Source organism: Chionomys nivalis, chromosome 19 (genome assembly GCF_950005125.1).
Source record: "Chionomys nivalis chromosome 19, mChiNiv1.1, whole genome shotgun sequence".
In the NCBI taxonomy this organism is placed as follows: domain Eukaryota; kingdom Metazoa; phylum Chordata; class Mammalia; order Rodentia; family Cricetidae; genus Chionomys; species Chionomys nivalis.
Genome location: NC_080104.1, coordinates 56866973 through 56890214, shown reverse-complemented (window position 1 = coordinate 56890214; position 23242 = coordinate 56866973). Strand labels below are relative to the sequence as shown.

The window sequence follows — 23242 nt, the reverse complement described above, 5'->3', positions numbered from 1 at the left end:
AGGCTGGCCTTGAACTCACAGATATCCTCCTGCCTCTTCCTCCCGAGTGCTGAGACTAAAGGCATGCTCCACCACACTGAGCTCATTTATCATGATGGCATATCAGACAGAGTGGACATTTCAGACATCAACACCTACTTTTAGAATGGGTTCCAGAAGCTGCTTATAGCAGTTGCTCTCTCCTCAGCACTGAGTCTGTCTCCCCTTTCGTTAGCCTTCCTTAACCAGCTTCCGTGTGTCTGTTTCAGGAGCAGCTTTGGGCCCCCTCCTGGCGGGGCTCATCTCTCCTTCCGGATGGAGCAATGTGTTCTACATGCTGATGTTTGCAGATGCCTGTGCCTTACTGGTGGGTCGCCTTGCTCCTAACCCATGCACCTTTAGTTAGCCCCGGAGCTGTGGGACAGATGCTAGCGGAATGTCTTCCCGTGGACTCCTACAGTCCCTAGCAATGAGTGCCATGCTACCTTCGCTGAGCACACATGTCCCCAGAGCTGTGGGACAGACCCTAGCAGGGTGTCTTCCTGTGGACTCCTATAGTCCCTAGTAATGTGTATCATGCTGCCTTCACTGAGCATACACGGACTGAGGCTTTCCCTGTCTCCAGTGGTGGGTGGGAATAAGTCAGAAGCAGGTGGGGCTGTCTTTTGTAGGCTGTTGAGCGTCAAAGGCGAGGAGATCCTTGACTTTGGTTCTGTCTGGCTCGTGACAGGTCACTGAGCCTCTCTGTGCTTGCAACATTCACATTTTAAAAGTTTTATTTATTATTGTATGTGTATGTGTATATGCCTGAGTATATACATGTGCAAAGGATACACATGGGTGCAGAGGCCAGAAGAGGGCATCAGACCCCCTGAAGCTCAAGTTGTAGATGGTCATGAGCCTCCTGATGTAGGTCCGCTGGGAGAGCAGCCAAGGCTCCTAACCACTGCACCTTCTCTCCAGCCCTCGTGCCCACATTATAAAATGGTGCGATGATAGTGGCGACAGGCCTGTTGGGGCGCTAAAGCAGATGGTGAGCACTGCACACCTGTAACCCCAGCACTGCACACCTGCAACCCCAGCACTGCACACCTGTAACCCCAGCACTGCACACCTGCAACCCCAGCACTGTACACCTGTAACCTCAGCACTGCACACCTGTAACCTTAGCTCTGCACACATATAACCCCAGCCCTGCACACATATAACCCCAGCACTGCACACGTATAACCCCAGCACTGTACACCTGTAACCCCAGCATTGCACACCTGTAACCCCAGCACTGCACACCTGTAACCCCAGCACTGCACACTGTAACCTCAGCACTGCACACCTGTAACCCCAGCACTGCACACTGTAACCTCAGCACTGCACACCTGTAACCCCAGCACTGCACACCTGTAACCTTAGCTCTGCACACATATAACCCCAGCACTGGAGAGGTAGAGGCAGTAGAATCAGAAGGTCAAGGTCATCCTTGACTATATAAGACTGGGGATATGGCTTTCTTATGCACCCTGAACTCATGCCCAGCCGGGCACTGAAAACTGTTTAGAGTTTGGTTGCCTAAGAGGATTCCTCAAATTATACATACGCAAATAAATGCCCTAAAGCTCAGGTAGGTCCTTCCTTTTTCCAGTGTTTTTTTGTTTTGTTTTCTATTTATTTTCCTTAAAATAAGCCAATTTTACAACAGCCTTCCCAGTCAGGGGCAGAGGGTTCAGGGACCTGAGCTCACATCCTCAGAGATGCTAGGGGACCACATTCCTGCTGCCTGGGTAGTGGAACAGTCAGGCTTGTGACTGTTAGTCTCCTGTTCTGCTCACACTACTCAGGCCCCCACCATCTTGGAAGCAGAAGCTGGGAGTGGGCAGTCCCCTTTCTGCTGGTCACTGTCCCCTTTCTGCTGGTCACTGTCCCCTTTCTGCTGGTCACTGTCCCCTTTCTGCTGGTCACTGTCCCCTTCATAGGCGTCTCCCCTTCATTTTCTGTCTTGTTTCCATTGAGCATCTTGTGGTTGGCTCAGTTTTGAAGTCTGTGCTACAATCCTGGTTTGGGGCAGGCATCTGGATTATCCCGAGGACTTAGTGAGAGGCAGCCTTCACCTCAGGCTAGATGGTGACATGGCTCTGCTCTGATGACAGTGTCTCCATGGGGCATGAGCCTGTGGGTGCTTCAGAGGAGCCATGCAGTCCAGCAAGCCTCAAAAGGCCACACATGCCTTCTGCTTCTGTCCTCACATGGTGACAATGTCTTTTCTCTGTTTTGGGTGCAGTTCCTGATCCGCCTCATACACAAGGAACTGAGTTGTCCTGGGCCGACTGCAGGAATCCAGGCTCCGTAAGTCCACTGTGGCCTCTCTGGAGTTAAGGCAACTCCAGGCAGCCTGACAGGAAGGAAAGAGCTAACCCCTTGTCCTGGTTTGGGCACACATTGTCACTCTCCTTCCTTGTCTAATAAGTGCCTCTGTGTGGGTATGATTCTGTGAATGTCTCCTCAGACTCCCAGTGAGAGGACTGTGAAGAAATTACCTTCCTGGTGGCGTTTGCTGAGCTGTGGCTTCCCAGCCAAGAAAGTTTCTCCAGCTACTGTTCCCCTTCCTCCCCACTCCCTGCCACTGAGAAAAAGTTGATCCACCAGTCAGCTAGCATCTCAGGGAGGGCACAGGGCTGTCCCTGCATAGGGTCTGTGCATTTTGTGTGTGCTTGGCGTCTGCTGTGTGGCCCTCTGTCACCATATCCCTTGCATTTAGGCTGAAGGAACACTGACCACGAGCCCTCTGGAGTGCCTGGACCCATCTTACACACACTGTCCTTGGAAAAGCTGAAATGAAGGATCCTGTCCTAAGAAGGAAAATTCACCTTTGCACATGCCCCTGGGCTACCCTGGGACTCGCTGGATAGACAGACGTGGAGCTCAAAATGACAGTAGGGAGCCTGCCCGGCCTGTGTCCCACTGCCTTAATGGGCCGAGGCCCAATGGCCCAGCCAGCCCCAGCCTGACAGGTGCACGATGCCTGCTAACCACTGAACTCTAGCCTGCATGGTGACAGGCAGGACTGGGCTGCGGCACCCAGGCAGCCGACCCCTCTCAGGTACCTAGTGCAGAATGTTATATAGCCTGTGAGCCCAAGTCATCCTGCTCTCCCGCTTCCCGAATGTGCAGGGTGAAAGGACAGGAAGCCACAAATGTCCCATCCACGAACCAACAGCCGCAGAATAGCAGGAGAGCACCCGGTCGTGGATAGAAACTGAGGTGGAGTCCCCCACCCCCATCAGTTACGAAGACACATGCTCAGAACCAACCAGGAAACCTTTCCCGTCAAGATGTAAACGACTGTGAAGCAATAAGCCCCAGCAAGACAGGGGCACTAGGAAGGCCAGTCCCAATACACCGACCGGCATGTGCTGCGGTCCCCTGCAGGATGGAGAGAGCAGAGGCTGGGGAGGGGACTTCATTGGGTACCAGGAGCAATGGGTCCCATCCAGCCATCCCTCTTACCCCAGACACCTGGGCTGTGTCTAGACCCGCAGAGATTATTTATTTTAAATGTATAATGTGTTATATAGATTTTAAGAGATATAAATGGGATTTTGTTATTTATTAAGACAAACTATGATTGTTCCGTGGCCATTTGTCGTCTTGGTTGTATGTATCTTGTTTTGAAATAAATTTTTATTAAAAAAAAATAAACCCAAGTACAATATAAGTGATTATTTCCAGCCAAGTCTCCATTCTGCTAACAAAAGTCTCCAGACAATCCACGTCGCTCCGGATTTCTTAGGACTGGAGACTGTATCCGTTGTTTTACATGTTGCTGGGATGTAATACCTGACAAAGGACACTTACAGGAAAGGAAGGATTCTTTTGGCTCCTGGGCAGGGACGGCATGCCCTCAGGAGCCTGAGGCAGCTGGATACGTTGCATTGGCAGTCAGCAAGCATTTGGCTCATGTCCAGATGGCCTCTCCTTTATAGATAGTCTGGGATGGCACACCATGAAATGGTGCTGCCCACATTTAAGTGGATCTTCCTACTTCAGTTAAACCTAATCTAGAATATTCTTCAGCGACATGCCCAGAGGCTCGTGTCCTTGTTGACTCTAGAGTCTGTCAGGTTGAAAATATTTACCATTACAAAGACAGTTTTGCTGACTTTTGTGACAGAAAGAGGGCTCCCTATCAGAGTGTACCCCAGCTCCACACAGAAAGCTGAGTCTGGACCCCAGTGAACACCAGCTCTGGATCTTTGGTAAGTTGGGGAACATAATGAATATCCCATCATTTGTCCTTGATGGTGAAATCGCACTTGGTGAGGGTCACACATCTGGACACTAAAAGAAGCATCTGGCCATTCAGTCCTCAGGACCTGCAGTGGCCCAAGTTCCCATGATGCATGTTCTCAGAGGGGCTTGGGTGCTATGCTTTAAGGCCGTTCTGCTGGGGTAGCCATAGCAACAGGCCATGACACAAGGGCTAGGGTGGAGCACCCCCAAGTTCTGCAGAACAGCAGTTGGTGGAAGGCCTAACCCTGAACTCCTCCGGAAACCCACTGCCATCTTTGGTTGTTATTATTGTTCGGGTTTTTTGTTGGTTTATTTTCAATGTTATTTCCACATGTGTAAATTTTTTTCCGCAAATGAAATCCCTACAAATATTGACTTGTCAGTTTCTTACACGCAGAGGTTGCCAGCCCTCCTAGTGATACAGGGAATACAGGGGTCCCCTTCGGGGTTAGACCTTAAGGATGGACTCAAATGTTAGCACTTGGGTATTATTATTGGAGTTTAAAGGGAAAGCCTCAAGGCACACAAGCTGCAGAACCTCAGCCCCTGCCCAGCGGAGAGAAGGTAAAAGCCATGCCTTAACCTAGCGTAAAGGGCAGACACATGGGGGGAGAGAAGCATTAGAGAAAGACAAGGAAGCCCAAACTGTTGGGGGAATAGAGAGCCCAGTGTTAGGAAAGTACTAGAAAAGAGATAGAAGAAAGGAAAAGGAAAAACAGGCAAACTGATCACATACACACACACACAGCTGTGGTCTGTAAGCTGCTGTACTGGGAGCAGGGACACACACACACACACACACACACACACACACACACGGCTGTGGTCTGTATGCTGCTGTCCTGGGGGCAGGAATTCCCTGAAGGAAAAGCTCAGTGTCTCATTAAGGACTAATTATTCTGCCCACCTCTTCAGCATGGCTTAAGGTGAACCTGCCGCCTTTTGTAGGGATGGTCTTGAAGTCAAAATGACTGAATCAGCCCCAGCCAGGATGCTCAGCTCCACCTGGGCTGGAGGTTCTTGTGACCAGGAGCTTTTTCTCTTCAAATACTGGCTTCCTTTCCATCTCCTGGCAACTCTCTATTGCCCAAAGCTTCTCAGCTGGGGCTGGGGCTTCTCTTTGTGCCCACCTCCTGTCTTCATGCTGGGGTTTGGGCCGGGTTGACCTTGCAGCTCTGTGTATCCTGTCACAGTTGTGAGTTTGTATGTGCAGCTGCCCTGTTGTGAGACTTTCTTTTCAACACAGGTTTCTCTGTGTAACCCTGGCAATCCTGGATCTCTCTCTCTCTGTAGATAGACTAGACTTGAACTCAGAGATTCACCTGCCTCAGCCTCCTAAGTGCTGGGATTAAAGGCGTGTGATGTGGGAAGGTCATATGTCAATCTGTTGATTTCATTGGTTAATAAAGAAACTGCCTTGGCCCATTTGATAGGCCAGCCCTTAGGTGGGTGGAGTAGACAGAACAGAATGCTGGGAAGAAGAGAAGTGAGCTCAGACGCCATGCCTCTCCTCTCTGGGCTAGACATGATGAAGCTCCAGCCCAAGATGGACATACGCTAGAATCTTCCTGGTAAGACACCACCTCGTGGTACTACACAGATTATTAGATATGGGTTAGTCAAGATGTGAGAGTTAGCCAAGAAGAGGCTAGATATAATGGGCCAAGCAGTGTTTAAAAGAATACAATTTATGTGTTGTTATTTCGGGTGTAAAGCTAACCACGCAGGAGCCGGGCAGGACGAAAAGCAGGCCTGCCCGCTGCTCCTTCTACAGGCGTGCACCATCACCACCTAGCTGAGAACTTTTTAAAATAAACTCTCTTAAAACCCACTGTTCTCTGCCTATGGAAGGGGCCCCTGAGGACTCATATGGGGCAGTGGCAGCTCCAACCCACGGCTACCAGGCACTCAGTGCGGGAAGCCTCAAGGGGCGATGGTTCCACTCCCAGCTCAATGTACCAAAGCACTGGAAGAAAATCTTGCATGGCCCGTGGGGGAAAGCTGCCCCACATTCCTTCGCCTTCCAGGCTGAGCCCTGCAGATGGGTACCTTGAGAGACGGCCTGAAAACGCATACACATTGCTGCTTTTCAGAGCGGTTTAGCAGGAACTCAATTCATGAATGAAGAAGACTTTGCCAGGACTTTGAAGGGGAAAGTGTGCAGTTTCAGTGGCACTGGGTTTCGATCCTAATACATGAACTGGCTTTGTGGGAGCGTAGCCTGTTTGGATGCTCACCTTCCTGGACCTAGATAGAAGTGGGAGGACCTTGGTCTTCATGTAGAGCAGGGAATTTGGACTGCTCTTCAGTATCGAGAGGGAGGGGGAGTGGACTAGGGGGAGGAGAAGTGGAGTGGGGAGAGGGGGAGGGGAGCGGGGGGAGGGGGCAATATGTGGGAGTTGGGGGAGGGAAATGGGAAACGGGGAGCAGTTGGAAATTTTAAGTAAAAAAGAATAAAAAAAAAAGAAAGAAAAAAAAATAAAATCTTTGGAAAGGAAAAAAAAAATCGTCTTCTTTTCATCTGGCAGCGGCTGAGATCTCTGGAATCTGAAAGTAGCGGCTGAGACCCACGCTGCATTTACATGGCAATGTTCTGGCCTGTGGCTCCCACTCTGTTCTGCAGACAGCTCCTGCAGGGCGGGACTGCAGGCAGACACAGGGAGCCCAGGCCAGGGGAAAAGAGCCATTTATCAACAGCCCCTGGCCCCTGGCCATGAGCCAAAGGTTCTCAGTGGGCTTTTCTGTGGGAGCTTTGGATAGTCCACAGCAGGGACCAGAGCCAGCCCTCCAGGCACTGGCCTATAAAATCTAGTCAGAACAGAGCTATGGGTGTAGCCTAGCTGGTAGAATTCTTGCCTGGCATCCATGAGGCCCTCGGTTTGATCCCCAGCCTCCCTTAAACAAGGTGGTACATACCTATAATCTCAGCGTTTTGGAGGTAGACAGAGGGTCAGGAAGCTCAAGGTTATTCTGGGCTACAAAATGAATTCAAGGACAGCCTGGGCTATATGACAAAAAAAAAAAAAAAAAAGAAGTCTAGGCAAAATAAGTTCCAAAAAATGAAAGTTTAGTGTCGTGCATGTGTGTGTCTTTGTCTCTGCGTCTGTATGTCTCTGTGTATGTGTGCTTGTGTGTGTATTTGTATGTGTGTTTGTGTGTGTGTCTTTGTCTCTGTGTCTGTATGTCTCTATGTATGTGTGTCTGTGTATGTCTCTGTGTGTGTATCTGTGTGTGTATGTGTGTGTGCATGTAGGGATTCCAGGGGTCTGAGCAGGTACAAGCATTGTCTACCCTGACCACATATCATCTCTCTGTGGGGTGCCTACCCTCCATCCCTGGGTACGATCAAATAGTCAGTCGTCGAGGGGCCCCCAGAGGACACGTATTTGGTCTTATGAGGCAGGCAGTAGTTGTCTTCCTGCAACCTTTCTGCTCCCAGACCCTCCTCGCTGACTGAAAGAGTATTTCAGTTGCTTTTCTCCCTACTCTGGCCAAAGCCATGTCAAGAAGGAAAGACTTACAAACCCATCGTGGTGATGACGGCATGGTGGCAGGATCCTGAGCATGCTCACATTGTCTATAGTTAGGAAGCACAGAGGGATGAAGCTGGTATTCCAGCCTGTGGTCTGGTGGCCCCTGACGTAGGATGGGCATTTCCTCCACAGTTAAACATTTGGAAACCCCCTTATAGATACACACAGAGGTATACTTCTGCGGTGACTCACAATCCAGTCAAGTTGAGGGTGCGGATTAGCTAACTAACACCAGACAAGTGACAGGAATCCTTGGGAAAATGAACAGGACTACAACCATGCTCGTCTCCTTCTACCACGGTGACTGCTGACACTGGAGAAGGTGACTGCTCATTAAACTAGCCCAGAACACAGGATACAAAGCAGAACCCCTGGGACCTGTGCAGCAGGAGATCCATGAGGAAAGGCCGCTCACTTCGTCCCATTGCCAGTCTGAGGGAGACGGCGATAGTACCTTCTTACTGCAATGTTGTAGTAGAAGGGGTGAGCGATCCCTCTTGAGCCTCCTTTGTTGGGGTCCTAATCTCCCTAGTGAGGGCTCCTGACAGGCACCCCCAACTGCACGGTTAACCCGTAACCCAGACTAGCACACACAGTACTTCCTCAGTCACTCCGTGAAGGTGACACACCCCCTTGGTGGGCAGGAGCAGAATACTGACACGTAGTGTGGCTAGCTCTGGTTTTACCCTAGTTTTCAGACTGGCCACAGGACCACCATCAGTCTCCTCATCTGGAGGAGGGAGTCACCGATGTCTTTCAGACTCAGGGAAAACTGCCCTTGACAGCTTCCCACACACAGGAATGCCTGTGGGTGTCTCAGTTCAGCACGGCTCTAATGACTCCCTCACGGCACATAACTTTCCCAGCTCATCTTGGTACAATCTTGGATATTTTCCAAAAATGTTACCTCCTGGAAAACTTTTGCAAACAATACCGAACAACTTTAGTGGCTCCCCAGAGTCGGTTCTGGCCATATTTAAAAAACTTTTTCTTTTTGGCTTTTCGAGACAGAGTTTCTCTGTGTTGCTCTGGCTATCCTGGAACTCACTCTGTAGACCAGGCTGGCCTCGAACTCAGAAATCTGCCTGCCTCTGCCTCCTGAGTGCTGGGACTAAAGACGTGCGCCACCACTGCCTGGCTTGAAAACACTCTTGATGAAGAGTCTCTCCCTTCTCATTGTGGTGCGCCCAGGGTGCAAGGCATTTACATATCTAATGATATTACACTGTGTGTAAAATGCTTAAGCCTTATTCGCAGACAGGATCTAGGCGAGAATTCATGGGGTGTACATAACATAACAAGCCTCCACAGTCACCTTCTTCATGCACAGTTCTGAAATGGAAAATCTACTCATGAGCTCTACAAAGATGTAGCTCTTGAACTGTACCTGGGACCTGATGGAGCACAGTTATTCTCTTAGGGCAATGCTCAGATTAGAGCTGTTACCTCAGTGAGGCGAGCTGAGAGGAGGTGGCCGTGAGGAATCTATTTTTGCTTCTTTGTCTTGTTTTGAATCAGGGTCTCTCTGTGCGGCTGTTCTGGATTAAAGATGTGGTCTACCCTGCCCAGCCCCCATGAGAAGTCTTAACTCAGTCACCCGGAGTGGTGGAGTCACTGAGCGGAGCACCTGAGTGGCGTTAAGCACCGCTGTGATGCTTGAGTCAAATAACCTTTTTCTCTGGCACAGTTTCATGTTCTGCACGATGCAAATGAAGAACTTGACATTCATCCCAGCCCAGGAAAGATTGCAAGGCAGCCTCTGGCAAAGGGAAACAGACAGAAAGAACAGATTTCCGGAAAAAAATGTAAACACCTGCCACACAGCGGCCGTCTCCATCTGGAAGGACAGGAGCACAGCCCACATTTAAAACATCTTCTTTTGTATTAATAGCCTAATGATCACAACTCAAGGCTAAAAATAAGAGCAACACCTACCATTAAACTTCAGACACTGACAAGCATTCTACCGTCACCGGGAGGAGCATGTGTGTGCTGGAGGAATGAGGTTCTTCTGGCCAGGGCCGGCTTTTAACTGAGACTTGCCATGAATTGCTGAATGAGAAGAGGTGACTAGCTGGTATCGAACATGGCTCTCCATCCTCAGCCAGCTCACACTACAACTGACAGGTGCCAAGACAAACTTGTTCTCGTCACACAACCCTTGGAGTCAGCGACACCCTGAGTGCCGCTGTTGAAGGCATATGTTTAAGGCTACCTCACCATGAACCAGGACTATACAGCCCTTTTGATAATCCTGCTGGATCCTCCACACTTTCTAACCAGGGGCTTTCCCTCACTCCCTAAATTTAGTCAAGACCGCTTGGCCGTACTGTGAAGTGATCCCACTATCAGACGGCAGAAGGCTGCCCTTGCCCTGACTCTTCTGGACAGAGATGGCCCAATGTGGCTGCTCCCTCCCTCAGGCAGGGTCTGTGCACCTCCTCTGAGTCTTGGAGTTTCTCAGGTACCATCTTTTTTTTTTTTTTTTTTTTTTTTTTTTTTTGGTTTTTCGAGATAGGGTTTCTCTGTGGCTTTGGAGCCTGTCCTGGAACTAGCTCAGTAGACCAGGCTGGTCTCGAACTCACAGAGATCCGCCTACCTCTGCCTCCCGAGTGCTGGGATTAAAGGCGTGCGCCACCATCGCCCGGCTGGTACCATCTTTTTTAAAAAATTATTTATTTAACTTTATTTTATGTGCATTTGTCAGATTCCCTGGAATGGGAGTTACAGACAGTTGTGAGCTGTCATGTGGGTACTGGGTCCTCTGGGAGAACAGCCAGTGCCCTTAACCACTGAGCCATCTCTCCAGCTCCTCATGTACCATGGAATTTTTTACCCCTGAGTCTGCCTCTGTGCTGGATGGTATCATCCACCAGGGAGGCAAGCCATGGCTGCATAGCCTTGTTCTCAACACACACACGTGTGGCATTCCAAGCATTGCTGACAGATGAGGGAATCCAAGAGGCCTTGATATGTTTGCTTCCTTCCTTCGAAAAGGCTTTGCATGAAGATCTTACTTTCAAGACAGTCATGGCAACACACCTCTTCCCTTGAAGACACAGCTTCTTTCCGTGCCCTTTTTCTAACTGCCGGTGCCTGAGCTCAGAAGAGGCCAGTCTGCTACCATCCTGTCTGCTTTTTACTTCTCTCCCCCATCTCCAGGAGGGACGGAGGGGCCTCTCAGTAGGTAACGGGCGCGTGCCTCTCATTAGCCTCAATGAGATGAGGCTGGCTTGCCTCCTTTTTCCTGGAAAACCTGGCAGTCGAGTTCTGATTGGGCCTTGCATCCTGCTGGGTGCTGTGGCAATCACTGGGGTGTATGGAGCCAGCGCAGGATTCCAGGACCTCACAGACCTGTGTGGGGGCAGCGGTGTCTAGACTGCTCTACCTGCAGCGAGTTGTCCCACCCCTCAGGGATGCTGAGCCTTCCCACAGTAGCTTGCCTGGGTCAAGGCCACTTGGCTTCTTTTCCTGCCCAGACTGAGCTTCTCACGTGAGGTCTTAAAAATAATAATCCCTGGGCTATTTTACGAGCAGCGTCTGTCAACTACATTCCATTTTGGGACAAGCCATCAGTCACTGCTTCCCTGACATGCATACGGCTTTGCACGGGCTAATTTAGGGATGGCGGGATACGTGACTAATATGGAGGAGGAGCCAGAGAGAAGGTGTCTGCCTTGAGCTGCTATGGAAATGGGATCGACCCAGTTAGTGCTCCTCAGCCTTATGACTCTCTCAAAGGAAATCTGTATCGGGGTCACCAGGAGGCCAGATTCTCCTAATCTGGAGGAAAACGAATGTGTCGCTCCTTAGCTGAGGGGTCTGGGGGCCCATTTCTGGGAGGTCCCACTCCTTAGCAGAAGCCTCGCCCCCCACCTCAGCCACAAAAATCTTGCCATCAGTTGGATGCTGGGTTTGCAGCCGAGACATGACTTCCTCCATGCCACACAAGTGCTCTTGACGGTTCAGGTCCCTCCACCCCCAGAGTCTGAATCTTTTGGTCAAGGACCGGCCAAGGCATCTGCATATTTTCAGACAGGATCTCACTATGCAGCCCTGGCTAGCCTAGAACTCACTATATATAGGCTGGGCTAGCCTTAACCTTGTAGAGATCCACCTGCCTCCACTGTCAAGTACTTGGGTTAAAGACTTCACCACACCCAATACCCTGAGTGTTCTCAAAGTTCCTGGTCTAAGGATGCAGAACCCAGGAAGCCACTTGTCCTAAACCCTGTCACCCCGGTCTAGAGAACAACCCTAAAAACGTCTGTGCTTGAACTAAAATCTTGAATTTTTGTTGTTGTTTTTCAAGACAGGGTTTTTCTGTGTAGTCCTGTCTGTCCTGGAACTTGATCTGTAGACCACGTTGGCCTCTGCCTCCCGAGTGCTGGGATTAAAGGTGTGAGTCGCCACTGCCCAGCTGAACTTTTTTTAAATCCTTCAAATAACTGCATTTATTCTCCAGGAGAACTTACTCTTTTGCCCCAAACAATGTAGTAAAATGGCTGTGTTCCATAGTCAACAAGTGTAATAGCTTCCTCACTGCTATATAAATATCCTACAAGATGCACCTTGAGAAGGGGAGTCCAAGTTATCATGGTTCATGGTCTGAAAAGATACAGGCACTCATGATGGGGAAGCATGGTGGCAGAAGACAGCTGGTCAGTCATGTTGTATCTGCCTGCAGTCAGGAAGCAGAGGGTGCAACAGTAGGGCTGGGTCAAACCCCCAAGACCCACCCCTAGTGACTTACTTCCTCCAGCAAGGTTCTACCTTCTAAAGGGTCCAGCCTCTCAACTCCCCAGTACGGTAAGTTGGGCACCAAGTGTTCAGAGCCTGTGAGAGACAGTTTGCATTCAAGCTGTACCATAAAGTTAGAAGGCAAAGTCTTCATAAAATAGACATACAGTGAGCTGTGTGCCATGATCCATATCTTCTGCTACCTACCTGGCTGTCTTCTTTACATCCATGCAGCGATGAGCATGTCCATGCAGCGATGAGCATGTCCATGCAGTGGTAAGCATGACCATGAAGAGGTGAGCATGATCATGCAGTGGTGAGTATGCCCATGCAGTGATGAGCATGTCCATGCAGTGGTAAGCATGACCATGAAGAGGTGAGCATGCCCATGCAGGGTGAGCATGTCCATGCAGTGATGAGCATATAGATGCTCTTTTCCTCAGGAGAGGGTTCTCCAACATGGTACTTGCTTATACAACAATAATTTAAGTTCCTCAGGCTCTGCAGAAACCTGGCTCAGGGATTTACATCCCCTACAAGTCTACAATGAGGTAAGGGACAGAGCAGCACAGCAAAGAGACTGCCATGGCTTTAGTGGCAGAAGTTCCTAAACTAACTGTGCCCCCCAATACAAACACATAGCCCTACAGTGACTGTGTTTGAAGAGAGAAAGTGACAAAGGTTAAATGGGGTCCTAAGAGTAAAGCTCTATTAAGGGATCAGAGCTTTCATAAGAAAAGACAGGATAGCGCCGGGGGTGTGACCTAGCTCGAGTTGACTAGCATACATGAAACCCTGGGCTAGACCCCAGGGCTGCTTAAACCAAGGATGGTTTGCATCTATAATCCCAGCACTCACGAGACAGAGACTGGAGGATCAAAATTCAAGGCCACCTTCAGGTTACACAGCAAGGTCCTGCCTCCTTCACTTCCCCACAAGAATGAACGGGCACCTGGAACTGTGAGCTGAAACAAACCTTTCTCCCTTAAGTGACAATTTTTGTCTGGGTGATTTAGCACAACAACAAAAATGAAACTAAGATTCTAACTTACCCACCTCTTCCAAGACCCTTTCTCCAAATGGCTTCACAGTCACAGGCCAGACGGACACAGGAGGCTCCAATTCAACCTGCTGGCGTGGGCTATTCTCTTCTCGCGGAGTGGGAGTGATCCCTGGGAGAGCTGAGTCCATATGGAAGTTTGACTTTCTCTGTGGTCCGGGGGTTTCCCCAGACACCCAGGGGCAGGACCTGCCTCATCTACAATATGCCACGGCCCCGCCCTTTCATCCTGCCGTCTGGAACCAATTTATATACTCAGAAAGGAGACGGTTATGCCGCTTCTGAGGGACTCAGCAGGGGCTCGGCTTAAAGGTGAAAGCTATCAGATTACAGCACTGCCCACGCTCTTGTTTAAAACCTGCCTCCCTCCTTCACAGCCCCAGCTACCGCGGCTTGCTGTGGGGCCCACCGAGCCCCATATGGAGGTTCAGTGGGTAGCGGCACCTCTCTTCGCAGCCCCCAAAGCCTCGGGCCACAGTGACATTCTAACGCTGTCCTAAGATGCCAAGGTGGAAAGCCTTTTCCAGAATTCCCCGCGCCAATGAAGATGGGAGAGGCTGCCAGCGCCCCAGGACTTGCAAAAACTGAATTCATCTCCAACCCAAACTCCAACTGTGGGTGGTCACCACGGCAGAGACTCTTAACAAGCCTTCCCCGTGTCCCCAAGGCCACTAACCAGATGTCTGGGCATGGCTGACCTAATGGGGCAGAAGGAAAAAGAGGTAGGTGATTTATCCTCTGTTTGTGTCTTGAGTTTTGACTGTTTTGTTTTTATGGTGCTAGGCCTAGAACCCACCCATTCCCACAGAGGCTCAACTCCGCCCTGTATATTTGAAGTGCTCTTTTATGAAATCATTTAAAGTGGTTGAGAGAACACTGGAAAAAAGAAAAATTTGGGTTACTAAAACATTCTAAAAGGTTTTCATCTACTCGCCAGCTTGGTAGGTCTGACACAGCAGAGTCAAGAAATGGCTGTTTCGTGGGCTAAAGAAAGCCAGCCCACAATAAATCATAATTAGGATCCTGGACCCGCAGCATTCAAACCTCTCCACAGTCAATTTTAGTGAAATTTTAGTCGGTCAGCCTCGGCAGGCACAGTTTCCTTCCAGGAATTCTTCATAACCGACCACGCTCAAGACAAACCATCTCCCACAGAAACTGGACCGCAGCAGGCATACATACAGTTTCTCTGCACTGTCTGAATTTAGAACCACCTGTGAGACTGAGGGGCAGCGATGGGTGTGAGAGCTTTTCCAGGGAAAACTAGCTAAGATGTCTCATGGAACAGGAGTGGAAGGGAGAGGGCCGGCTACCAGAAGCGTTCTCTCGCTTGCTCCGTCTCTGTCTTCTCCCTTGTCACCGGGATATGAGGTCCCCTGCCTACTGTGCCCTCACACAATAAGTTAGCCCTTCACCCCACCCTCCCTCAGTTGATTCTGTCAGGTTTGGTACAAAAAGCAATATACTGCTTAACAGCCTGATGGCCAGGGATCCTGGGATCCTGGCACAGGGGCAGGGAAATCTGAGCAATTCACTCATCCTCAGGTCTTTGTGTCACGCCCTGGGGTTCCACTGTTCCTCGTTACTGCCCTGTCCTCAGGACTGTTGACATTTGAGTTGGTCAGTTCTCCGTGTGTGTGTGTCTGTCTGTCCTGTGCACTGGAGCATAAGCAGGAGCACTCCACTCAGAAGTGACAACTGTGACTACTGGCATATCCCTGATCCCACCACATGTCCTAACCATGCTCCATCATCACCGTCTGGTCCCCCAGCCTTGGCTTAGCCACACCTTCCTGGTGGCTAAGCTGCCCCTTCCCTCCTTAGGTGAATGACCAGTGGGTTTCATTTTTCCTTCTCCCGTGTGTATAAACTCTCCTCAGTCACAACCATTGCCATAGCAACGCCAGCATCTCCCCAGGGCTGACACTGGTAATGATCTTAGTCATTGAGATGCCACTGCACCCAAGTTTACTCACGTGCCATTGCTCTAGCAAGGAGATCCTCCTGCCCTGCTCCTAAAAATGACAGCCCACCCCAGTGCACGCGAGGATGTGTTTCCTGGTCAAGGTCTTGACAGACCCTCAGTCAAGGTCCTCACAGGACACAAAGCTCAAACTAAATCCACTGAGGTGTGCTCTGTGACAAGAGCTGTGATAAAGGCACAAGCAGGAGATCTGGGCTGCTCAGAGTGTGGTGGCCACCAGGGGTCAACACAGTGGATCTGGGAACCCCTGGGTAAAAGGGACCAGAGTGTTTAACAAGCTCTGAAAGCCTCCAGTCACAAGCAGGAGACTGGAGCAATGACCCAGAGGTCACCAGCCAGAGGTAACTTCCCAAGGACTTGAACTCCACCCCCATCTCTTAGCTCCTGATGGAGCTTCCCACTGGCTGAGCCCAGTCATGGTTTGGTGTGCCCGTGTGGGTCAGTCTCAGAGGATATAGAGAAGAAAACGGGTTTGGAGGCATCTGAGCGTGTGCTGTGTCCCTGGGGCCCACGTGGACTATCACACTGTAGTTTCCACATGGTGGCAATATCCTGTCATTATCTCTCGGTGTCTCTCTCTGCGGTAACACTCTGCCTTGTGTGAAGCTGGCTCCTGGCTCTGTCTCAGGCCAGATGTCACCTCCTCAGAGGTAGTGATCTTTACCCCTTAAAAAGGATGTCTCATTCCAGGAATCTTGGGCTCCAAAGACCCTAAACCTGCCCCATAGTAAGAATTCAGGGCCTGCGTGCCTGCCTATCTCTGGACTTCTGTGAGTGGAGGCATTGACATTTACCTGACACAGACCAAATATTTTTATTTTCTCAATCACTCAATCATATATATATGCATCTGGGCATCCAGGCAAGTATCCATCCATCCATTCGTAGACACACAGATCTAAGCATCCATGCATACAATCATTCAGCATCCACACATCACCCATCCATTCATATATACTCATGGCTCCATCTGCCCATCTGTCCATCTATCCACCCACCTACCTGTCCTCAAAATATATCTCCCCCTTGCTTTCAGCACCAGCATCCTTCCAAACAAGCCTATGACACAGCATCAGCCTTGCCTTTAGAGCCTCCCCTGGCTTCTTCTTTGCATCCCGGTTGTATGTTAAAGCACACCAAACGCTGCTGAGACAGAACTGCAGGTGGGGATAACTTTGCCTTTCTTGAAAGGCAACACAAGCTGCCTGTGCTGGCTAGGTTTTTGTCAACTAGACACATGCCAGGGTCATCTGAGAAGAGGAAGACTGAGAAACTACCTCCACCAGATTGGCCTGTGAAGAGGGCACAGCCACTGTGGGTGGTACCACCCCTAGGCAGGCAGTCATGAGGTGCAATAAGAAACCAGGCTGAGCAAACCATAGAGAGCAAGCAATGCTGTGAGCAGCATGCCTCCACAGTCTCTGCTTCAGCTCCTGCCCTGGTGTCTCGGATGATGGACTGTGACATGGAAGTGGAAGCCAGGTTGTTTTTGGTCGTGGCGTTGATCACGGCATCAGAGAGCAAACTAGGACAGCGTGTCATCTCCACTGCAAAAATAACGGACAGGGTGGAGTGGACATTTCACACGCAGGAGGCAGAAGTGCTGTGCGTTTGCAGCCATGCTTCTCACCTGCCCGTCAGTTAAAAAGGATGCAGCATGCCTTGAAGCTGCACCCTGATGTTCAAAAGCAGAATGCCTGGAGCAAGCACCCTGATGTCATTGAGCTTGTTTAAGAACAGCACAGTTTCTACTTCCTAAGTAGCTTTAACAGCTATGCACTAAAACTGCAGACCCTCAGGCAGGTTGGGGAGCTGTTTAAATGCACTCTAATACCCAGTGCAGTACTCCAAAGTGACAGGTTCTCCATGCGCCCCAAGCAAGGCAGTTTCCCTGCTCTGCGGCGCCAGCTGCTCTGCCAGGTACCACTGTGTATCGCATTAGTCTCGCCGCTCAAACACCTCGACTCTAAAGTTAAGGAGCTTTTCTAAGCAAGCCTGGCTTGTTTCCCGAAGAGCTTTGTGCTTCCTCTTGGATGCCAGTGCTTGTGTCTTTGTCCTTCCTCATTAAAGCTGGGAAGTGATCAGGAGGCCAGAGCTCACGCCAGTCTGAAAATCAGAGTGGGCTGCTGCATTCATCGGGAGCACAGGTTGTGTGAATTTCTTCCATGTACCTCACTACACCAACTCATTCCTCTCCTTGTAGGCTGCTCTCAAAGAGACTCACAGTATGGCAGGATGGAAGCAAGTGTTCTTACTTGAAGAAATGGGAAGAGCTGGAGATGGTGGGGTCTGATCAGTGCACAGGGCTTCGTGTTCCCACACTCACATCGTGCCTAGAAAAGTGGGATATTGGGCACACAAATGCCCTTGTGCCCACAGGTCACTAGGGAAAGCAGGAATGTTACACACATGGGGTTCTCTTATCAACGGAGGGGAAAACTATCTGCTTTCCCACCCAGAAGGATGGAAGAGGGTTTTGTTGACGACCTGCTGACCTTTTGGCTAGCTGTGGAGAGAGACCTCATCTACCTTTTGCTATAGATGCAGACCTCCCCCAAGTCCCCCAGAATGATTATCCCAGACTCTTCCCTCCCTAGACTGTCACAATCTTTAGGGGAGATGTCACTTGTACATTGTGGCCTGCTGACCTCCATACTATCAGTCCAAGGCCACAGTAGATTCTAGGCCTTTTATCTATAGAACCCCCCCATGGTCACATGTTCTTTGTAAAGGAGTTTCTATGGAGTTACACCTTAAGCTTTATTGTGCGCCTGGAATTGGAATGGCTGTTGCCTGGAAACCTTTTCCCAAATCGACTGTGTCTTAAATACGCTGACAATGAACTGTTTGGCATTAGATCCAGGTTGACAAAGTCCATCTGAACTGGGTTTTCATTCTCATCTCTTTGAGGGTACACTTCCTTTACCTGCAGGGTCCCCTGAGTGTGAGGTTATCAACTGTCAGTCAAGCTGATGTAAATGGAGACTGTGCATTCATTTGAGAGCTGGGAACACTAGAGCTTCCCCGAACCAGGTGGCTAGGTTTGGGTTCCAGTTCCGAGAGCTGAAATTCCAATCCCAGCTCTGGCCTAGTTAAAAGCCTCAGGCAAATGACGTTTTCATAAATTCATGCCCCAAAAGTTGGGCACCAAAATGTAAACAGAGAATTGCTCAGTGGTTAAGAGCACTTACTGCTCTCATAAAGGGCCTAGGCTCAGTTCCCAGCACCCACATGCATGGTAGCTGACAACTACAGGAGCTTTATCTACTCCAACACTGGCTTCCTTTCCAATCCTTGGTTCAGTTCCCTTCTAGCCTCTGCCCTGTACTGAGGATGCCTGCTCTCCCCTCCGTCACCATAGAACTCAAGCCTCGGGATCTCGAGGGACACACTAGGCCTGCCTCAACCCTGTCTTCCAGGGTGCTCAGTTTTATTATCAGCCAGGATAAACAGAGGAAGGGAGGAACGTAGAAATGTGTCACTTAGTAATGTACAGAGGAGTTTTAAAATGTTTTCATTAGTTCTTTGCGAATTTTATACAATATATTTTGATCATATTCAGCCCCAAACTCCTCCCAGACCCATTCCAACCTCCGTACTCACCCAGCTTTGTGTCCTTTTCGGTTTTTAACCCCACTGAGTCCAATTTGTGCTGCCCAAATGCTCTTGGGTGTGGAGCCTGCCCTGGAGTGGGTCAGCCTACCAGGGGCCATGCCTTTAAGGAAAACTGATTTCCTATCAGCTCTCAGTTGCTAGAAGCTCTTCAGCTAGGGCCGTATCATCTCTTTGTGCCCAAATCCTTGCTGGGATTTGGTCCGCCTTAATCTTACACAGCTCTTGTGCATACTGTCACAATCACTGTGAGTTCATATATACAACTGCCCTGTTGTGAGTTTGGTTTTCGTTAGTATTTGTTGTTGTTTGTTTGTTTGTTTGTTTGGGGGCAGTGTTTCTCTGTGTAGCCCTGGCTGTCCTGACTCCCACTCTATAGACCAGGCTGGCCTCGAACTCACAGAGATCTGCCTGCCTCTGCCTCCCAAGCGCTGGGATTAAAGGCATGTACCGCCATGCCCAATGTGTGTGTTATTCCAGTGACTCTGGTAGCTAATTTTGATGGTTAATGTGATTGGATTAAGGAATACCAAGGGTGTCCGCGAGCCACACTCTAGGGCATTTGCAGAGAGGATTATAACTGACTAAGCATGTAAAACACACCCGAATGTGAGTGGCAGCATCCATGAGCTAAGGTCCCAAACTAAATAAAAAGAGAGAATGCAGACAGCCGACTGAACCCCCAGTACTCATCTCTCTCAGTTTCCTGATGCACCCAGAGCGAGCAGTCCCCCTCCAGCATGGGCAGGACTGTGCTGCCATTGTATGCTGCCACCATGATGGACTGTGATGGACTGTACCCCAAGCCTTGAACCAGAACAAATGCTTTCTCACTGAAGTAGCTTCAGAGCCAGCGTTCTGTCATGGCAATGAGAAAGTAAGGAAGACACAGCAGTCATCTACCAATCAGCCTTCACCAAAAGACATTCTGCTCGGTTCTCGCTAGTGCCCAGCAGGCTCGCGGATGGAATTTTAGTGTCGCCTCTGGGCAGTGCCTCCTTCCCAGAACAGCTCTGAGCTCTGCTCAGCCTGAGAATTTTGATGAGAAATGACATTTCTCAGATAGGAAAGGAGCATAAAACCATGATGATATAATCAGAGGCTGAAGAGACACACAGGGGAAGAGAAGCCAGCTCCCTGTGCAGGAGAATCAGAGCTTACTGCAGGCACACTGGACTCAGGGGTGGGGCATGGTCTGAGCATAGTCATTCCTTTCCAGGAAGGACTGAAAAAAAGGGGGGTGGGGAGTCTGCAGGGAGAAGCTTGACAAACGTTCCTCCAGCCAGCAGATCAAGGTCAGGGCCAAGAATAATGATCCTGAAGCTTAGCCTGGCCTTTGACACAACATGAGGGACCCATGTTTGATCTTGTCCCTAGCCTTGTAACCCCAGACTGCTCAGGAGAAAGGCATCAGGCAGATCCCAATTAAGGGACAGTCTGCAAAGGGTTGACTGGGCCTCCTTAGAGATGTCAAGGTCATCAAACACAGGGAGAGGCTGAGAAGCGGCCGCAGCTGAGAGGGGACAAGAAAAGTGCCACATTGGATCTCAGGACACAAAAGCAGGGCAAGGCAAACCCAAGGAGCCTGAATAAAACATGGGCTCTCGTTAGCGCTAATGTATCGATGTTGGCTCATTAGTTTAACAAATGTACCCTACTATTCTGAGATGTTAGCAGTCGAGAGAATTGCTCTGGGACATCTGGGAACTGTGTGTTCTGGCTTTAGCCCCTTTTTCTATAAGTCTGAAATAGCTCCAGCATAAAAATTCTATTTAAAAATATAATTAACAAAGCAGCCTGTGACTCATAGCTACGACATTAAAATGCGGCCCACTGTACCTGGTCACTCCCCAGGACGCTCCTCTTAGATTTTCAGAAAGTCCCTCTTCTCTGTTGCGTGACTCAACCAGCCAGATGTGGGGCTGGACAGTTAACCAGTGGACTGTGACACCAGCCACATGGGGAAGCCCACAGGGGGGAGAGGAAGGTACAGACAGACAGACAGACACACACACACACACAGTGTGCCCTTGGGTCCTGCTGCATCTAAAGTCAGTTCACCCCTGGCCTTTTTAAAAGTAAGGTTGCCTGTGCGCGTGCTTATAAAGTTGGGGTGTTGGCTGGTGTTTATAAAGTTGGTTGGTTGGTTGGTTGGTTGGTTGGTTGGTTGGTTGGTTGGTTGGTTTATAAAGTTGGGTGGTGGTATTCGACAATACCACAGATGAAAGCAGAGTTCGCTGGTCCTCTGACTTAGAAAAAAAAAGAAATGTGGAAATCACAGAAACATCATCGAATCAGCGGAAGCATGCCGGGGATCCTCCCAGAGGAACGGTTCCCACCTGTTTTCTTCCAAAGCATCACACTTCATGCAAGCAGCAGCTGGACATGTCGGGTCTGTGTCCTTGCTCTGTGCCCTCAGGTGGCCACTTAAATGGTTACCTGCTGGCCATCACAGTCGCTCCTGCCATGGGTTTTGAGGAGGACTGGAGATTTCTATTTCAGTGCCAATGGGGCCTACACATCACTGAGCTTCCTGGAGCAACTCCTGTACAAGCACCATGGGTCTCCAGGGAGACAGCCTTGGGAAACTGGCTGTTGCACACACGGCTTCCCAGCCTCCCTGGCTGCTGGTCATTAGCCTGCTTCCTGCCTAATTGGCAGCAGACTTGGTTGAGGAGGATGCCCCGTGCCTCTGGAGATACTCAGTAAAGATCAAAGTCATCCTGCGGCCCCTCAGGATGCGGGTGCCAGCATGTGGAAAAGTCTTGGGCAGGCGAGGGGCGGGGGGTGGGGGAGAATGGCTGAGATCTCCAGGTCTAGAGCCAGTTTTCTTGTCATTCACTTGCTCTAAAGGAGTCTCTTCAGCAATCTTTAAACCTATGCTCCAAGGGGAAACTGCATACACCATGGCTACAGTGACCAAGTGCTTTTGTGGGAAACAGTATCCCAGGACTGCACCGGGCAGGAAGGACAAGGCCTGCATGGACCCATCACCGTGAGCAGCCTTCACGGACCTTTCAAGTCCTTCAGAGACTCTATGTTCCCACTGTACAGGCAAGAATACTGAGGCTTAGGGTTGTGGAGCGTTCTATTTAATGCCACTCAGCAGATAAGCACTGGATTCAGAGCCTGCCCCAACCTCATTCCTAAGACTGCTGCCCGGGTACACTCTCCACAGGCCTTCTGTGTGCATGTCCTTTGTGGCATATCAGCTCAGGTCACTTCCAAGATTCCCATCCCCCCCTCTTGTCTGCGGCTCTTGTCACATCTAGAACAGAATCCCGAGTGCTGTGAACACTATTCTACCTGCCTTTTGGCTGCTTTCCGTTCCTGTCCCCCATCACCTGGCCCAACTCTGGCTGCCTCTGGCCTTTCCAGCCATGACTCACTGCCTCCACTGATAGCCATCCTTGCAAAGACTCCTCTCCTGATGCCAGTATCCCACAGTCTAAAACATTTATGCCGGAGAGACTTTCTGAGCAGAGTACCGATAGCACAGACACTAAGACCAACAATTAATAAATGGTACCTGATGAAGCTGAAAAGCTGGCGTATGGCAAAGATCACCAGGAAAAGAACTTTACCAATTCCACACCCGATAGAGAGTTGTTATCTATAACATATAAAGGACTTTTAAGAAAAAAATAGACATCAAGAAAACAACCCAATTAAAAGTGGAGTACAGAACTAGATAGAGCGTTCTCATAAGATGAAACACAAATGGCTGAGAAACACTTAAAGAACTGTTCAACATCCTTAGTCATTGTGGGAAAGAAAATTAAAGCTACTTGGGGATTTCTTACCCCAGTCACAATGGCCAAGATGAATAAAATAAATGACAGCTCATGCTGGCAAGGATGTAGAGTAAGGGGAACATTTATTCACCGCTGGTGGGAGTGCAAACTTGTACAGCCACGATGGAAATCAGCGTGGCAGCTCCTCAGGAAGTTGGGAGTAGATCTACCTCAAGAACCGGTTGTACCACTCTTGGGCACCTACCCAAAGGACTCTACATCCCACTACAGAGACGCTTGCTCATCCGTGTTCATA

The 23242-nt window shown here is 49.8% G+C and overlaps 1 protein-coding gene across 2 annotated transcripts in view; it reads left to right on the top strand.

Moving 5' to 3' along the window:
• The window catches only part of Slc37a1 (solute carrier family 37 member 1), a 63173-nt gene extending 59517 nt beyond the window's left edge, over positions 1–3656 (top strand). For both annotated transcript variants that reach the window (XM_057751730.1, XM_057751729.1), the window contains exons 18-20: positions 249–346; positions 2255–2319; positions 2732–3656. In XM_057751730.1, the coding sequence (XP_057607713.1) occupies positions 249–346; positions 2255–2319; positions 2732–2747 (179 nt within the window). In that variant the 3' untranslated portion in view covers positions 2748–3656. The remainder of the gene's footprint in view (positions 1–248; positions 347–2254; positions 2320–2731) is intronic.
• Positions 3657–23242: the final 19586 nt, after the last annotated feature.